General features: G+C 40.0%; 1 protein-coding gene across 1 annotated transcript in view; it reads right to left on the minus strand.

Annotated features, from left to right (window-relative positions):
• Nucleotides 1–12,580, minus strand: part of LOC140564075 (latent-transforming growth factor beta-binding protein 2-like) — a 154,840-nt gene that overhangs the window by 38,311 nt on the left and 103,949 nt on the right. The window contains exons 19-26 of the mRNA XM_072689151.1: nucleotides 12,304–12,423; nucleotides 7,813–7,935; nucleotides 7,598–7,720; nucleotides 5,967–6,092; nucleotides 5,726–5,851; nucleotides 4,425–4,547; nucleotides 2,906–3,028; nucleotides 1,379–1,501 (exon numbers count right to left, since the gene is read on the minus strand). Coding sequence (XP_072545252.1) covers nucleotides 1,379–1,501; nucleotides 2,906–3,028; nucleotides 4,425–4,547; nucleotides 5,726–5,851; nucleotides 5,967–6,092; nucleotides 7,598–7,720; nucleotides 7,813–7,935; nucleotides 12,304–12,423 — 987 coding nt within the window. The remainder of the gene's footprint in view (nucleotides 1–1,378; nucleotides 1,502–2,905; nucleotides 3,029–4,424; nucleotides 4,548–5,725; nucleotides 5,852–5,966; nucleotides 6,093–7,597; nucleotides 7,721–7,812; nucleotides 7,936–12,303; nucleotides 12,424–12,580) is intronic.

Below are 12,580 nucleotides of genomic sequence, written 5' to 3' on the forward strand. Positions count from 1 at the left end.
ATTAAAAAAAGGTTAGAATTATTGATACAACTATGTTTCATATTGTAGTGTATTGTACTGCAGCATTAAACCATGATTAGCACGTAAGATTGGGGCTAAAATTTAGCTTGTGGCTATTCTGTAGCATTAGTTTAGGACACCATAAAGCACAGCGTGTACTTCTTTTTCTTTTTACTGTTTTCAAAATGTGTTGAATTTGATTTAATGCTACACTATATGGACAAAAGTATTGGGACGCCTGCTCATTCATTGTTTCTTCCAAAATAAAGGGTATTTAAAAAGAGTTCATCCTGCTTTTGTTGGAATAACTGTCTCTACTGTCTAGGGAAAGAGGCTTTCTACTACATCCCAAAAGTACTGAATGAAGCTCCACCATCATTCCAGAGAACACAGTTCCACTGCTCCACAGCTTAATACCCCTGTAGCCCATGACATTGGACATGGTGCCAATAGGTTCATGTTTCGTCTGGTCCAGAGAGTCCTATTCTATTGGCAATACATCTCTAGAGGGACTGGACAATCTATGTGTGTGCATTTGCAAGTCTGTGTCAGCAATGGGTGCAACTTAAAGTAAGGTAAGGTAAGTAAGGTGCACATATTTGTCACTGTAGAGTGTACACTGTACAGCGAAATGTGTCCTCCGCATTTAACCCATCTGGTAGTGAACACACACTCACACTAATTCAAGACCGTCAACCCTGCAGCTCCAAGTCTTCTCCTTACTGACACTGACTCAAGACTTGGTCCAGTGTTAGGCTGAACTGAGCATGGTGGTCACGTGAGCTGCCTACCACACAACTCTGACTGTCAAAAACTTGTCTTCTGATGCTGTTGTGGATTTGAGTCTGTCAGACCTCTTTCAGTCAGTTTTCTCCAGTTTCCAAGAGCCTTTTGATGGTGTAGGAGACGTACTCACCACACTCTGGCTTTATCTGGAAGTTCTCATCTGGAAGATCTATTTTTAAGATGCTTTGTCTGTCTGTCTTTGTTAAGTGTCTTTTTCTAGTCATTATAAGAGCAATCTGTCTGAGCGGTGTTGTGTAAATACTGTGGTGGAGAGTGCAGTAACACAGGCAGTTCCAACACTGCTTTTACACAGACAAAGTGTTTCCAAATCATGAATTGTTTGCATACATTTTTAAGCTTAATTTACTTCCATTGCTCCAGGTCAGCTGTAAGTTGTTAACCAATGTTCCTGTTCCCTAAAAAAAAAACCTTTTTATGATTTACTTTGTTATTACATTATTATTACATACCTTTGAGGTCACTGGACTCTTACCATTTCAGGTTATTCGCTGGAAGTGGTTTAATAATTGGAGGTGTTCTAAAACTTTTGACAGATACTGTATAAATAGATTTTTTTTTCCAGAAGACTCACCTTCACAGCTTCCATTATCTGACATTCTGTATCCAGGACTACATGTAACGCAGGTGTATGTGCCCTCATTGTTAATGCATCTTCCCTGAGGGCAGGTAGTTGGTGAAGCACACTCATCAATATCTGCAGTAAAGAACAGTTAATTAAGAGTTAATTAAGGGTTAGAATTATTGATACAACTATGTTTCATATTGTAGTGTATTGTACTGCAGCATTAAACCATGATTAGCACGTAAGATTGGGGCTAAAATTTAGCTTGTGGCTATTCTGTAGCATTAGTTTAGGACACCATAAAGCACAGCGTGTACTTCTTTTTCTTTTTACTGTTTTCAAAATGTGTTGAATTTGATTTAATGCTACACTATATGGACAAAAGTATTGGGACGCCTGCTCATTCATTGTTTCTTCCAAAATAAAGGGTATTTAAAAAGAGTTCATCCTGCTATTGTTGGAATAACTGTCTCTACTGTCTAGGGAAAAAAGGCTTACTACTACATCCCAAAAGTATTGAATGAAGCTCCACCATCATTCCAGAGAACACAGTTCCACTGCTCCACAGCTTAATACCCCTGTAGCCCATGACATTGGACATGGTACCAATAGGTTCATGTTTCGTCTGGTCCAGAGAGTCCTATTCTATTGGCAATACATCTCTAGAGGGACTGGACAATCTATGTGTGTGCATTTACACATCTGTGTCAGCAATGGGTGCAACTTAAAGTAAGGTAAGGTAAGTAAGGTGCACATATTTGTCACTGTACAGTGTACACTGTACAGCGAAATGTGTCCTCCGCATTTAACCCATCTGGTAGTGAACACACACTCACACTAATTCAAGACAGTCAACCCAGCAGCTCCAAGTCTTCTCCTTACTGACACTGACTCAAGATTTGGTCCAGTGTTAGGCTGAACTGAGCATGGTGGTCACGTGAGCTGCCTACCACACAACTCTGACTGTCGAAAACTTGTCTTCTGATGCTGTTGTGGATTTGAGTCTGTCAGACCTCTTCCAGTCAGTTTTCTCCAGTTTCCAAGAGCCTTTCGATGGTGTAGGAGACGTACTCACCACACTCTGGCTTTATCTGAAAGTTCTCATCTGGAAGATCTATTTTTAAGATGCTTTGTCTGTCTGTCTTTGTTAAGTGTCTTTTTTTAGTCATTATAAGAGCAATCTGTCTGAGCGGTGTTGTGTAAATACTGTGGTGGAGAGTGCAGTAACACAGGCAGTTCCAACACTGCTTTTACACAGACAAAGTTTCCAAATCATGAATTGTTTGCATACATTTTTAAGCTTAATTTACTTCCATTGCTCCAGGTCAGCTGTAAGTTGTTAACCAATGTTCCTGTTCCCTAAAAAAAAAACCTTTTTATGATTTACTTTGTTATTACATTATTATTACATACCTTTGAGGTCACTGGACTTTTTACCATTTCAGGTTATTCGCTGGAAGTGGTTTAATAATTGGAGGTGTTCTAAAACTTTTGACAGATACTGTATAAATAAATTTTTTTTTCCAGAAGACTCACCTTCACAGGTTCCATTATCTGACATTCTGTATCCAGGACTACATGTAACGCAGGTGTATGTGCCCTCATTGTTAATGCATCTTCCCTGAGGGCAGGTAGTTGGTGAAGCACACTCATCAATATCTGCAGTAAAGAACAGTTATTAAAAAAAGGTTAGAATTATTGATACAACTATGTTTCATATTGTAGTGTATTGTACTGCAGCATTAAACCATGATTAGCACGTAAGATTGGGGCTAAAATTTAGCTTGTGGCTATTCTGTAGCATTAGTTTAGGACACCATAAAGCACAGCTTGTACTTTTTTTTTCTTTTTACTGTTTTCAAAATGTGTTGAATTTAATTTAATGCTCCACTATATGGACAAAAGTATTGGGACGCCTGCTCATTCATTGTTTCTTCCAAAATAAAGGGTATTTAAAAAGAGTTCATCCTGCTTTTGTTGGAATAACTGTCTCTACTGTCTAGGGAAAGAGGCTTTCTACTACATCCCAAAAGTACTGAATGAAGCTCCACCATCATTCCAGAGAACACAGTTCCACTGCTCCACAGCTTAATACCCTTGTAGCCCATGACATTGGACATGGTACCAATAGGTTCATGTTTCGTCTGGTCCAGAGAGTCCTATTCTATTGGCAATACATCTCTAGAGGGACTGGACAATCTATGTGTGTGCATTTGCACATCTGTGTCAGCAATGGGTGCAACTTAAAGTAAGGTAAGGTAAGTAAGGTGCACATATTTGTCACTGTACAGTGTACACTGTACAGCGAAATGTGTCCTCCGCATTTAACCCATCTGGTAGTGAACACACACTCACACTAATTCAAGACAGTCAACCCTGCAGCTCCAAGTCTTCTCCTTACTGACACTGACTCAAGACTTGGTCCAGTGTTAGGCTGAACTGAGCATGGTGGTCACGTGAGCTGCCTACCACACAACTCTGACTGTCGAAAACTTGTCTTCTGATGCTGTTGTGGATTTGAGTCTGTCAGACCTCTTCCAGTCAGTTTTCTCCAGTTTCCAAGAGCCTTTCGATGGTGTAGGAGACGTACTCACCACACTCTGGCTTTATCTGGAAGTTCTCATCTGGAAGATCTATTTTTAAGATGCTTTGTCTGTCTGTCTTTGTTAAGTGTCTTTTTTTAGTCATTATAAGAGCAATCTGTCTGAGCGGTGTTGTGTAAATACTGTGGTGGAGAGTGCAGTAACACAGGCAGTTCCAACACTGCTTTTACACAGACAAAGTGTTTCCAAATCATGAATTGTTTGCATACATTTTTAAGCTTAATTTACTTCCATTGCTCCAGGTCAGCTGTAAGTTGTTAACCAATGTTCCTGTTCCCTAAAAAAACCCTTTTTATGATTTACTTTGTTTTTACATTATTATTACATACCTTTAAGGTCACTGGACTTTTTATCATTTCAGGTTATTCGCTGGAAGTGGTTTAATAATTGGAGGTGTTCTAAAACTTTTGACAGATACTGTATAAATAGATTTTTTTTTCCAGAAGACTCACCTTCACAGCTTCCATCATCTGACATTCTGTATCCAGGACTACATGTAACGCAGGTGTATGTGCCCTCATTGTTAATGCATCTTCCCTGAGGGCAGGTAGTTGGTGAAGCACACTCATCAATATCTGCAGTAAAGAACAGTTAATTAAGAGTTAATTAAGGGTTAGAATTATTGATACAACTATGTTTCATATTGTAGTGTATTGTACTGCAGCATTAAACCATGATTAGCACGTAAGATTGGGGCTAAAATTTAGCTTGTGGCTATTCTGTAGCATTAGTTTAGGACACCATAAAGCACAGCGTGTACTTCTTTTTCTTTTTACTGTTTTCAAAATGTGTTGAATTTAATTTAATGCTACACTATATGGACAAAAGTATTGGGACACCTGCTCATTCATTGTTTCTTCCAAAATAAAGGGTATTTAAAAAGAGTTCATCCTGCTTTTGTTGGAATAACTGTCTCTACTGTCTAGGGAAAGAGGCTTTCTACTACATCCCAAAAGTATTGAATGAAGCTCCACCATCATTCCAGAGAACACAGTTCCACTGCTCCACAGCTTAATACCCCTGTAGCCCATGACATTGGACATGGTGCCAATAGGTTCATGTTTCGTCTGGTCCAGAGAGTCCTATTCTATTGGCAATACATCTCTAGAGGGACTGGACAATCTATGTGTGTGCATTTGCACATCTGTGTCAGCAATGGGTGCAACTTAAAGTACCTGAATACGTTCATTAGAAGGGATGTCCTGGGGCTCTGCATGGGATTTTGGGCCCCATAAAAAAGATATTACACTGGGCCCCATAACTCTGCCAAAATACTAAATTATTACATTTCCAGGGCCCCTGTCAGTCACAGGCCCTTACAACTGCCCTAACTTTTTCCCTCCAAACCGCGCCCCTGGGGTTTCCACAAGCATTTGGACATATAGTGTAGCTGAGCTAAAACAGACATCCTTGAAGCCTTATCAGCAACCTGCACTCTTAAAAACAAATGTGTCTCAAAAGGTTCTTTCAGCAATGCCATGGAAGAACCACTTCTATGAAATACATCTATATTACAAAGACTGTTCTTCTAAAGCAATGCTCAAATAAACCTTTGTAGCAACTTTGCTTGTAAGAGTGTACACTGCTCTTCAAAGGTTCATAATTTTCACAGTGCTTTTCTCCCAACTACTGTCAAAAGCACCATTTAAAACCTTACAGAGTGTTGATGAGTCCCAACATCAGAACAGTGAGAACAGTCAGTAGAGAGCATAAGGGTTAACAGTCTCTGAAATGTTGATAAATAGAGAATTACCATCACATCGCTCTCCATCTGCTGAGACACTGTACCCTGTGGGGCAGTCCATACAGGAGAACGAGCCTTCTGAGTTCAGGCAGATGCCATTAGGGCACATGAACAAGGAGAGGCACTCATTGACATCTGTTTGAAAGACAACAGAGAGAAAGTAAACCCCTGACTCCTACAAAACTCCTACCAGTTCTGTGTAATGGAAGAGAAAAGCAAGTATTCAGGATAAACAGAGAGTCTGACTCACCCTCACACCTCTGTCTGTCCTCAGACAGTCTGTATCCAACCTCACACTGGGTACAGGTGAAAGAGCCGACGGTATTAACACACACACCTTCTGCGCACAGGCTGGGATGAGCACATTCATCCACATCTGTAAGACAGAAAGTGATGCTCCTTCACCATAAAGTAGTAAAAGCAGTAAAATTATGTTCAAACTAATCTAAGGTTGAACGCTTTAATGAAAAGCATTAATGACATATTATCATCCCATTATTTTTAATGAGACTGTATTAATTAATATTTAATTCAAATTAATTGAATTAAATTAATTAAAAATAATTAAAACTGTAGCTTTTAATGAGACAGAACTATGAACCATTTTCAGATTATTCTTACATATTACAATTGTGATATTAAAATGCACTGATAAATCAAAACCCTGACCATGTGTTAAAATTAGCCTGCATTCCTTTGTAAATAATATACTTTTGCTAGATTACATACATCAATTCCTTTGCATATTAAAACCTTCCAAGATATCAGTACTGCAAAAGCCAATATCACAATAATAAGCTCTAGTGGACTGTCATAACCAAAAGCCCACCTATGCCTTGTGGTAAGCCCACAGGTATAGATTTTATTGGCCTTGATACTTAAAATATACTTCTTTAATATTGTATCCTGAATTGTTGATCAGATATGTCTTATTTATAAATTGACTACTTCACTTAAGAGAATGATCTAAACGTAGGCTATCATGCTCAAACTACTCACAGGAAAAGACACAAACAACAAAACATTCAATATTTGGGTTAGATTTTTGTTACAGGATCAGATCAGATTCCTTTTTGCCTTCTTGTATTTCTGCTGATATCCATTGATACACTTTATTTCACAGTCTTCCTGCTACAGTATTACAGAGAGTTTCCCAGTAAACCTACATGTTAAAATGTAATTCATTACTGTACCGGGGAAAAAGGTCATTACTGAGGACTCAGTAGTAGGTAGCCCACAATTCTTGCACATTTCTCCCCTTTCTGGTGTCCTCTCTTGCATGCATGTATTTACTGAAGAGGTTTTGGTAGCACTTTTTACTATAATATAACATCTCCCTATTAAATACTAAATTATCCCTGCTATTTAAATAGTGATCATGCAAATTATGGACCAAATATTTACATTGCCCACATAAATAAATATATTTCTTTTACCAAATGCTTGTAGGTATTTTTGGAACTGTTTTCCAATATAAATATTTGGTCCATAATTTGCATGTTTACTATTTAAATAAGGCAATCTGAAGCTCAATTTGGTGATTTTTTTTGTGTAATTGTTGGAAAAGGTATTGACCAAAAATGGGCCAGTCAAAACAAGCTCTATCAGGGTTGTAAGACATTATTTCATAAAGATGGCATATTAATTAGTATTTTTTAATTATTATTATTATTCATTTATTTGATCCTTTTTATTATTTGTATATCATTTAATTTAATTTATCAATGCTAATAAAATTAACATACAGTAAGTATTTTACAGTTTTGATTGGTTTTGATTGCAGAACCTTAAAACGGTTCAACCTTCAGCTGAACATGTCCCTTAGGATCAGTTTGAGCAAAAGGTGGACCAATACTCCAGCATTCGAACCATAACACATACCCTCACAGCCTTTGCCATCAAGGTTGGTTTGGTAACCTGCATTACAGCTGCACCTGTGGGAGCCCGGGAGATTAACACATGTGCCATGAGGGCACACATCTGGGAGCAGGCACTCGTTCACATCTGGAAGGAACACAGTCTGGGTGAGGAGTCTGAGGGAGTCGGCTGTATAGTGTGTGTGTGTGTGTACACCAATCCATGCTTGATATGTATACCTTGGCAGCTGTTGTTGCGCGGAGTTGTTTGGTATCCATGGTTGCAGGTACAAATGAAGGAGCCCTCTGTGTTCACACACCGACCGTTGGCACACACGCCTGCAGTCTGACACTCGTTGACGTCTGAAATAGAAAAAGGGACAAAGAGTTTGAATGGCAAAAAATTGTGTGTGTTTATGTGTGTGTGTGTGAGAGAGAGAGAGAGAGAGAGCGGGAGTTTGACCCATGTGTGAAAAAATAAGGCGTCCAATTTAAGCAAATGCCCAACAGTCCCGCCCTACAGCGCGACTACTTTCAGAGTGAGACACTCCATCAGTCACGTCACCAGAAATAAATGCTTTCGGTAAAATCTGACAGGCCATAAACACCTAGCTCGTATTTCAAAACGTCTAGAGCAGGCGAGGCCCATCTCCTGCGTGCTGTACTTGTGCATTTGTCCAACATCTCCCATAATCTTTCCAGACGGCTGACGGCTTCAAGCAGGGTGAGAGAGACTGTAGACATGGAGGACCTCTGGGGTGAAACGCACACAAGCAAAGCTTTGTATGCGCTGCCGCTACGTCTGCCAGACGTCTGTCAGTGTCCTCCGAAGCTTTGTTTCTGCAATCTCCTGCTATTTCTCCAAGTCCTCCCCGATAAGGGCTGAAAGGAAAGCTGGGCTGTTTTCTCTATCACACCACCAATTAGCCTTATCCACCAGCCAGCCAATTGGCCACTAACTACTGTGCTACAGGCAATTGACTGAGGCAATGACTCTAGAAAGGAACATTACTTACATACGCCATGCAGACAGTAAGAAGGCATGCTTTGTTGGATTGACCTCCTCCACAGGGAGGATGGCCACTCAGTGCAAAAGTCAGGAACTTTAGGTGAACCCAACTTGAGCCTGACTCTCTGAATATCAGTGTGGTTGCATGGGGCTAGTTGTAGCATAAAAGTGCATCAAATAGGGGTGGGCAATATGGTTCCTCGCTCTCAATCTGTTAACTATTATTCCCATCTGCAGGTTACAGGACCTTCTCTAACACATGACGACCCCAAACAGGGAGGCCTTTAACTATGGAGCACTGAGCCCTTGCTGGGATTTGTGTTTATGATCCCCTTATACATGTGCTGGCAGTTAGACTGTAGGGCCACCCTAGAGCTGTAAAATTACATTACACCAAACCACAGTTCTGAGTAAATTTACCTTTTCATACAGAAATATGGTTCGCAGTACATGATTCACAGCTCTGGAGTGGTGTGACTGTCTAACTGCCTACTGGTCAAGAGCCAGGAGATCAAATGTTTGAATCCCATCAGCACCCTACACGTGATGGGAGGTCTAACCTACAGATGTCGGGAACAAGACAGTATTTAATCAATTTGAGCTGCAGCTTTACAACAAGATTTTTGACGACACTAAGTGGAGTTAACCCAAAAGCGTCTCTGTAATCAGTTCATTTTAACTTGGCCTTTAACTTTTTTTGCTACCTCTAACATCATTCATCATAAATCAAATTAACAAACAGTTAAATAACAGGAAAACAGCAAAAAAAATACAAAGCACGTATTTTCTTACCACAAAACAAGACTGTAAGCACAACAATAACTCACAAAAATGATTATCAGTTAATCTGTCTGCTCGGACATGTTCTAAATTATGAACACAATTAGAAACTAGTTGGGCATGATGGGCACGATTACAGCACTAATTTTCACTGTAATGAAATGAACAGAGATGCTGTGGCACGCCTAACCAGCTGTCAAAACATTCCATAACAAAAACAACGATTAAAAATGATCCTAATCTCAACTATTCCTGTCTTAAATGCTCAGTAACTCGTGCCAAAACAGTAACAGTAACCTGAACTTCACTGAAATCAAGAAGGGCTTTGTGTTGCAACTCTGCAGGACCCTCTAACTTTGTGGAAGTTAGTTAAAGAGTCTCTACAGTACCAGGAGAAAAAAGGCCCTCTTTGTATCACAGGTCCACAGTAATTCATTTTAATGAAGTGGCACATCCTGTACAGCATTCCCTGCCAAATGCCTGCTGAACGCCTCCATCAGAACAACAAATGATGGCGTCCAGTGATTGATTCGACTTTAATTCACTTGAGCTTGCTTTCCCTGATCCTGAAATTCACTATGTCATCTCTCTTCCTTGTTGATGAATGGATGAGGAGAGAACCATATGCTGAGGTAATGTGGTCACACTGCACAGCACGTGAGGAAGGCTCAGGTACAGCACGTTGTTTTACAGTTAGGAGCGAGCTCCACTCTACAGGACCTCTACATTAGTACCTTATATAAGTGTAAAATGCAAATGCCTCAGATAGACACATACAGTGGCATGCAAACATTTGGAAACCCCTGGTAAAAATATAAAAAGATGATGTGGTTTTGTAAAAAGCATAAAGGCATTAGGATGTTTGAATCCAGAATGTGCTGAAATGTAATTAAAATCTTTATTCCTTCCAACAGTGAATGTTCACTATGCCACTGCCTGCAACACAAGCCCAAAATGTGATGGATACAGTCTTCTTCCCAAAATTCATCAGGCTTGTTTAGATGTTTGAAAAACCAATACTGAATTTCTGGTGAGGACACAGGCATGAAGTGATGAAGTCACATGTGTGCAGGTGTTGCTGCACAGTAGAATAGTGCACCACCACTCCAGACTCTTAAAGGAGACCATGGCCGCTGATTGCTGGGACAAGGTTTGAGAGATCAGAACATTTATAAATATTAGAAATATTTTGACATTTGCATCACCTGGTCTTCTCTAACGATGACTGTAACTTTATGCCTTTTGAAAAGACTAGATTCTGCTCATTTCACTATTCCCAGTAACAATTCAGACTTTTGCATTCCATTGTAGATAGATAGATATATAGATAGATGGATAGTAACCTCACTCCAGGTTCGCTGTCACATTAGTTTTAAAACTCCTACATTTTTCCATTCCCCTAGCAACACCTACATTTCCTCCACTGGCCAGTTTTTCCTCACTGGGAAACTGTAAATAATGTTATAATACTGGATATGGAGTCTCGACTAGTGCTTTCAAAGTCATGTCACATACTGAGCTGAGTAAAGATTGAGCTTTGGGGAGTAATATGCAATCTGATGACCTCTTGCCTAAGCACTGTATCTATGTCCTCCCTATCCGTCCACAAAAAGTGAGCCCCTAATAAAGAGCCTATCCCCTGGGCTTAGCCGCAGTGGCCAGAACCATCCAAAAATAATATTCTGTTTGTTCAAGGCTGTGGCCAAGGCAAAATATTTTGACTCTCCCAAATTGAAGTATTGCAAACAATCTTTTACAGCAGCGAAAGAGACGCAATAACAAGACAATGTGTTTAAAGAGTGCGGGTGTAACTCCCGGGGTTAAATTTGGTGCAGATAAAAATCTGTTAGCCACTAGAAAATATAGAGATTCAGAACTGTGCAAATGTTTTAAACACCAGTAAAATGTTATAAATTGAAGAAAAGTTGCTTATCTGGGCAGCAAGTGTTTATATCCTCAGTAACACGCCAATATTAGAATAAATACTAATAACATTCCTACAGAAAGTCGTGGTTTCCCATCACTGTGTTCATTAAAACATTTCCAAAGTTCTCCTCATGGAGTCTAGTATTATTAATAGTGATTATCCAACACCTGGTTTGGTGAATCAGTGATGGTAAATCAGGTGAACTGGTGATGGAATTTAACAGAAATCTGAAATCAAGCTTTATTTTTCAAACTAAAAAGAAGTTCTGGTCCTTTTTACTGTATGTATGGTGACTGGCATCTGTTCTAATGAGATGTGTTCTAATGTGAGTTTTTACAAGCATTGACCAAAGAAGCTGAGAATGTTGCGTCTTTAAACAGCCTTCAGTCAGCCTCCATAGAAACCCCCTTGATAATGTGGTTTGAGGCAAATGCACGAAAACTGACCCAAAGAGCTAAGAATGCCCCTGCCTGGAAACACTCATCATTCAGCCTGTACAGAAACCCCTGGATGATGTGGTTTAGTTGCTGCAAATTATCTCACACCATAACTGGCCAATATGGGGGCTTTACACTGCATTACAATATTTTTCCTTAATTAACCAGGGAATAAGATCACGTCTGGAAATGTCACAGGTTAAAGGGGTTACTGGGCTTAATTTCAAGCTCAAAGTCAGAAAAATCGTGCAGTGCTAAATTAGGCTTTAAGCCGTTTAATCGTTAGAATAAATGCACAGAGGCAAAATGCAATCAGCTACACTGTGCCTATGTGGTTTGACCAGTCTGCTCAGGGCCCCCTGGCTATCCTGCAAAATATCCCGGACTGTCAACACGTTCGCAGGGGCATACACTGTCGCCATGCACCCTTAAGTCATCCTAATCTTTGCCAAAATCAAGTCTACACTTCCAGCCTGTGCCGGACAGGGGGAATATTGTTATTACACAATCATTAAACGGAAAACCCCACGCTGCAGCAGCGCTAGTTTCCACATGGGGACTCTGTCAGTGGCTCTTACCCAGACATCTCCCACCGGCAGGTCTGAAGCCAGGGCCACATGCTTGGCACTGGAAGGAGCCCTGGGTATTCACACATATGCCACCAGGGCAGACATTTGGGCTCCTGCACTCATCCACATCTATGACAGAGCGAAAGAGAGAAAGAGAGAAAGAGAGAGAGGGAAATTCCAGATGAACAAGCAGCTATTCAGACAGCTCTATTAGATTAAGTGGCTAATCATGTGGGCATGGGTTATGCTTAGCTGTTACACAGGCTCATAAAGCACAGAACAGAAC

The sequence above is a fragment of the Salminus brasiliensis genome, chromosome 10 (genome assembly GCF_030463535.1).
Source record: "Salminus brasiliensis chromosome 10, fSalBra1.hap2, whole genome shotgun sequence".
Lineage (NCBI taxonomy): Eukaryota > Metazoa > Chordata > Actinopteri > Characiformes > Bryconidae > Salminus > Salminus brasiliensis.